The sequence below is a fragment of the Lupinus angustifolius genome, chromosome LG02, assembly GCF_001865875.1.
Source record: "Lupinus angustifolius cultivar Tanjil chromosome LG02, LupAngTanjil_v1.0, whole genome shotgun sequence".
NCBI classification, from domain to species: domain Eukaryota; kingdom Viridiplantae; phylum Streptophyta; class Magnoliopsida; order Fabales; family Fabaceae; genus Lupinus; species Lupinus angustifolius.
The window spans coordinates 21,813,944-21,820,169 of record NC_032010.1 but is presented as its reverse complement, the minus strand read 5'-3'; the positions used below and the strand labels follow the sequence as shown (position 1 = coordinate 21,820,169).

General features: G+C 34.8%; 1 protein-coding gene across 2 annotated transcripts; it reads left to right on the top strand.

The window, feature by feature from the left end:
* On the top strand, positions 701-5,356 carry LOC109339383 (probable inactive receptor kinase At5g58300). 2 transcript variants are annotated; one of them, XM_019576817.1, is made up of 4 exons: positions 701-931; positions 962-1,002; positions 2,407-3,764; positions 4,519-5,356. In XM_019576817.1, exons 3-4 carry the CDS (start codon positions 2,420-2,422, stop codon positions 5,145-5,147), a joined length of 1,974 nt encoding a protein of 657 aa, XP_019432362.1. In that variant the 5' UTR covers positions 701-931; positions 962-1,002; positions 2,407-2,419; the 3' UTR covers positions 5,148-5,356. The 2 variants fall into 2 exon arrangements, with proteins under 2 accessions (XP_019432362.1, XP_019432367.1); XM_019576822.1 differs by lacking the exons at positions 701-931; positions 962-1,002 and having other exon boundaries at positions 1,021-3,764.

The following is a 6,226-nucleotide window of genomic DNA, read 5'->3' as shown; positions in this document are numbered from 1 at the left end:
AGAATGGGTAAAAACCATAAAATTAGTTTGTGACATGTACACTTTTGTATCTACTGAAAAAACATGAAATCATTTTTCATGCTAACAATTTTAGGAGTTTCATACCTTATAATTATCATAGAACTTGGACCAGCATACTGTAATCTGAGTCTGACCCTTCTTAATTGAAAAATTATGTTGCATTCTTGAAATAATAACATACATTTTTTCCCTAAGATGATCTTTATAATTAACTATGAACACAATTAATATAAAACTTAACTTGAATTAAACATAATTTATTGTTTTTCCTAAAATTTATTTATAAAAATGTAGCCTCTCTTTTTATCTCATTGTCTTGGATTAGTGAATAAAAGAATATAGATATATTATACTAGATCATGTCCTACAAACCCATATGTTATCCCATATGATAATAATATAGAAACAATAATAATAATAATAAAAGTTTAATTTTTTTAATCAATATCACATGTTTTCATCCATGGTTAGCAACAAATAATAAAAAAAATGAGACAACTCTATCTTCTGAACAAAAAGGTAGTGTGCCTTGCTGTCCACTCTATTCTTTAATTTCCTTTTCCTTTTTGTTTCCTCTTACTTTATTATTTTTATTACTTTATTTTATCTACAACTTTGGCCAAAAAGAAAAGAATTCACTTTTCTACATCTTAGACTTTTTTTAAATTCTTTAATTTTGAATTACTTATGAAGCACGTGTCTTCAGTTCTTGTACCTAGTAGCTACTACTATCAGAAGTTCAGAACTTCATTTCAAAATGCTCTTCTTCAATTCCATGCAACTTCAATAGCTACTTGAGAATCTGAACCAACCCAGTTTCTGATACTACTTGAGAATCTGAAGCATCCCATAAAGGCTGCAACTTCAATAGCTTCTTCACAATAAAGCATCTTGATTTGTGGTTACAGCTCTGATTATAGTAACATATATTGCTTCTGGGGTTCCCATGAATTCTTATTCTACTTTGCAGCTTCCTTTCAGGTCTCAATTAAAAATCTTGTCTTTTCATGTGAGCTTATTAATTGGTACTCATAATTTAGCTTGCAGATCTGGGTTATTTAAGTAATGTTAATGAATGCTTAATTCTTAGTTTGGAACTCCAAAATGTGTTGCACATTGTGGTTTGGTTTCTAAATTCCAAGGGTATGCTTCAAAAAGGATTTTTTTAGTGTCTTTCTGATGCTGTTTTTTTATGTGAGGTGTTAATTGTCAATGTTTGGAACACTTGGGTTTTACTTTTTGTTTAGGATCTGAAGGTACATGTGAAGAAAGATGATTTATTTTTACTTGTGCTTTTGATAAAAAAGTTTAGTTGTTGAACAACTCAAACTGTTTTTAGTCTCTTAATTTCCTTCCTAATCCATTAATTTAGTAGGAGTTTGAAGAAAATTTAGGTTCTTGACTCACTCATTCTATTCAATGTAGAAGTTCATGTGGAACAAGGAAACTTACTTTGATTAATGGTTACATTAAAAGTCAGGAGGAAATGTTACCATGGTTAGTGGTTGGCTAGAAAACTATCTATTTCTGAGAATAAACTGCAGAAATATTAGTTCAACTTACCAATATTAGTCTTAAGTTTATGAAATTACAAGAAAGCTAATATTTTTCTCGAGTTCTTTTGCTTTACACTTTAGCCAAATTTTGGAACTTTTTTCCTTCTTCCTTTGGCTGCTGGCTTTGTGCTTTGATTTTTTATAGAAAAGTTTATTTCCATAGAAAATGTTAATCTTTCTGCTAGTTGTCTAGTATCTTATGCCTGCATATATAGTAGAGGATTGGCCATTTGATAAATTGTTCCCTTCCTCATGCACAAAGTGTCTGGGCATGCTTCAAGTAAATGTTCCAAGTATAATTGGAGTAATCGCCTTGTTGGTATAGTTGTCATTTGATAGCTTTCCATCTCTAGTTATTCAAAAGTTTCAAGAGATGCAATTGTTTTTGTTCAATTTCATGGAACTTTTGTTTTCATTTTATTACTTATATTCTTAGTTATTCTAAACAGGGGAAGGTTACTATTGTTGTGTTGTCACTTTACAAAGCTGAAGCTTTATGAGGCATGCTTAAACTATTTAAAAAATTGTATTTAATGTTTTGTTAGTCTAGGATATCTTTTTTAAGCTGTAAAAATAGAACTTCATTAAGTTTGTATATATGCTTTTAGTCACAGAAAGTGTATTCCTCTATTATCTCTCCAGCGATAATGAAAATGTTAATTGCCTACATGGTTCTCGGTTGATTTAAATGCTGATCTTGAAGAACTGGAATTATTCTTTTTTTTCTCTTAAATGTTGTCACTATAATTCTACAACCTAGCTTTGTTATATAGTGCTTCTTTCTTCATGCTACTGTGTCCTCACTTTGATTTATTTGGTACTAAACCAGGAAATGATGAGCGATGGCAGAGGTTACCTCGACTTCATTTCTCAATATCTTATACCTTCCAGCAAAAGCACACGCCATGAAGTTATATTGCCCTGAAATGCATCATTTCCTTTTTATTATTGTTATTCTTTTTCCTCTGGTTATAGCTGATCATGGTTCGGATAAGCAAGCCCTTCTTGATTTTGCTGCTGCTGTCCCCCATCATCGAAACCTTAAGTGGAATCCAGCTACCTCAATCTGTACTTCTTGGGAAGGCATCACTTGTGATCCAGATGGAAATCGTGTTGTTTCTGTCCGGCTCCCTGGAATTGGACTAGTGGGCACCATACCCGCCAATACACTCGGAAAACTTGATGCACTAAAAAACATCAGTCTTCGCTCCAACCTACTCAGTGGAACTCTGCCTACTGATATTACTTCTCTTCATTCTCTCCAATATCTCTATCTTCAGCGTAATAACCTTTCTGGTGATATACCATCCTCATTGCCATCCCAACTCGTTGTACTCGATTTGTCTTACAATTCCTTCACTGGTAGCATTCCGAAGACATTACAGAATTTGACACAACTAACTAGACTGAACCTCCAAACCAACTCCCTATCAGGACAGATACCTAATCTCAATGTCACTAAACTCAGACACTTGAATTTAAGCAACAACCATTTGAATGGCTCTATCCCTGAAGCTCTTCAGATTTTTCCGAACTCTTCATTTGAAGGGAACTCTCTCTTATGTGGATTGCCATTAAAGTCATGCTCTCTAGTACCCCAAACACCTTCTCCTCCCACGTTTACTCCAACTGCACCATCACCACCTGCAAAACAAAGATCCAAAAATAAACTGAGTAAGGCTGCTATCATTGCAATTGCGGTCGGAGGAGCTGCACTGTTATTTTTTGTGGCTCTTGTTATTCTTCTTTGCTGTTTAAAGAAAAAAGCTGATGGAAGCTCCAGCGCAGATAAAGGGAAGGGTCCAAGTGGAGGGAGGAGTGAGAAGCCAAAAGAAGAGTTTGGAAGTGGAGTGCAAGACACCGAGAAAAACAAGTTGGTTTTCTTTGAGGGCTGCTCTTATAATTTTGATCTTGAGGATTTGCTTAGGGCTTCTGCTGAAGTTCTCGGAAAGGGTAGTTATGGTACTGCATACAAGGCTGTATTAGAAGAGTCAACAACAGTTGTAGTGAAAAGGTTGAAAGAAGTTGTGGTGAGCAAAAGGGACTTTGAACAACAGATGGAGATTATAGGAAGGGTTGGACAGCATCCAAATGTTTTGCCACTTCGTGCTTATTATTATTCAAAGGATGAGAAGCTTTTGGTATCTGACTATATTCCAAATGGAAATCTATCAACACTCTTGCATGGTATGCATTTCAGTTTTTACTAATTTCAATTGGCTTATACAATTAAACTTCTTGTTTTCTATTATTCCTTGTTTGAGCTTATATATTTTTTTGGGCCGAGCAAATATGTTAAGTCTGAATCATATTGGACTTCATGGTAATTGATTTGAAGGACAGGACCTACTATTGGTAATACACGTGAGAAATAATTATCAAGGGCATAAAATGTCGGACATCTCCATTAAATTTTATTATCTTGTGTGGACTGAAAAGTTGAAAAATGGAGCCATTACTTCACTATGACCACTTTACCTCCTAGTTGTTCTCTCCATTGCATTAGGCCCCTCAATTATAATGTTTTTTTCCATTGTGTGTATCTCATGTGCTTTTATGAGAGATGATGACCTCAGAAATAAAATATATACGTATTAAAGCTAGTAAATTGTGCTACATGGTTAGCAACTAGTTATTGTTGCTTGTCACCAAAAACTGCACATACATTCCTGGGTATAGTCTCTCATATTCCGCCCTATATATTATTTGCTACTTGTATTGCATCTTTTATGCAATGGAAGCATTAGAAATATGATCTGTTAGAAGCAGATGAAATTTGTTATAATTTGTTATATTGGATTAGTCTAAAGTTTGAACTTTGAAGTCCTTCTAGATAATCCGATTTTCTACCTGTATCTGTAAATGGACCTTGTTGTAAGATATAACTGAATTAGCTACATCACTTAACTTTCCCTTAAATTAGGTCCGACTTTGATGACAGGTAGTCGGGCTGGTGAAAGAACTCTGCTAGATTGGGAGTCTCGAGTGAAAATTTCTATTGGAATTGCCAGAGGAATTGCTCACTTACATTCTGCTGGTGGTCCAAAATTCACACATGGAAATATCAAAGCCTCAAATGTCCTCCTCAACCAAGATAATGATGGCTGCATTTCTGATTTTGGCCTGACACCACTTATGAATGTTCATGCAACCCCTTCACGAGCTGCAGGTTATCGTGCTCCGGAGGTGATTGAAACCCGTAAGCACACTCATAAGTCAGATGTCTACAGTTTTGGTGTCCTTATTCTGGAAATGCTCACTGGGAAAGCGCCACAGCAATCTCCGAGACGTGATGACATGGTTGATCTCCCTAGGTGGGTCCAGTCTGTTGTTAGGGAAGAGTGGACAGCCGAGGTTTTTGATGTCGAGCTAATGAGGTACCAAAATATTGAAGAAGAAATGGTGCAAATGTTGCAAATTGGCATGGCATGTGTGGCAAAGGTTCCTGATATGAGGCCTAGCATGGAGGAAATAGTGAGAATGATCGAAGAGATCCGACAATCTGACTCAGAGAATCGGCCATCTTCTGACGAGAATAAATCTAAGGAACTTAATGTTCAATCTCCATAACTAATTCTGGCCTTTTGCTTGTGATACAAACAAATTCGTTTCTTGAAGCTCGTTATCCCGGAAGCAACATTAAATAGTATATAAGAGTGCATGCACTATTTCTCACTAATGAAATGAAATTCCTTGTTTTATTCAGTAGGTAGGTTTATATTTTTGAATTCCTATATATTAACATCATGATTCAATTGATGATCTTCATTCAAGAACAATTAATTTCCTGTAATTGTTGTTATGGTAGTTGTTGGCACCCCAATGGATATAGCATGTATGTCTAATGTTGCATTACCTTATCATGTCATGCCTGGATAATGATGATAAAAACACCCCTTTTCCATTCTCACGAACTTGCAATTTCCCTTATCTTATAGGTAATGAACTAATTTCCTTTTGGAGTACATAATTGATTCTCCCAACAAGTGTTGCTCACAAGAATCGAACACTTTGACTTTTTTGTCTATCTAAGGATTCAATAGAACCTTACATTATTAGATCAATGTAGTATAGTTGGATCTTGTAATGTTCCAGGTTCCAAATGTAATCTCTTTCATTTCCACTTGACATATTATGATTTGTTTATGTTGGAAGAAAGTCTCACATGCTGGTTTCAATTCTTTGGTCCAATTCATATAGTGGTTGAACTAGTCTACTATGCCAGTTGATTTTAAGATAGAATTTAACATGATATTGAACCCCTCCACTCCATTTTCGTACACCGCCCGTGCTAAATCCTAAGGTGTGGTTTGAATTCTTGAGGTGTAGTGTGAATGACAAAAAAATATGCTTGTTTTCTTGGTATAACCAATAACATTCCTCACCACCAATTGAATCAAACTTTTGGATAGTATGATACTTGATACCTAAGATATGAATCTGAATATTTTAAAAAATGAAATTTATTGTTTAAAATGTGGAAGGCCTTATTGCGAATTTCCAAGGTCGACGGTTCGATTTCTATGAACTACACTTGTTAGAAGGAGATAGCTACGATCCTCAAAGAATTAATCCATTATCCAAAAAGATGATATACATTTGGTAGTACAAAAAAAAGTTTAAAATTTATGCATCGACATTATAAAATT

Excerpts from the sequence above, each read along its gene's own strand:
- LOC109339383 (XM_019576817.1), top strand. The coding sequence starts at position 2,420 with ATGGCAGAGGTTACCTCGACTTCATTTCTCAATATCTTATACCTTCCA. Across the intron at positions 3,765-4,518 it reads TCTATCAACACTCTTGCATG|GTAGTCGGGCTGGTGAAAGA; the intron begins GTATGCATTTCA and ends CTTTGATGACAG.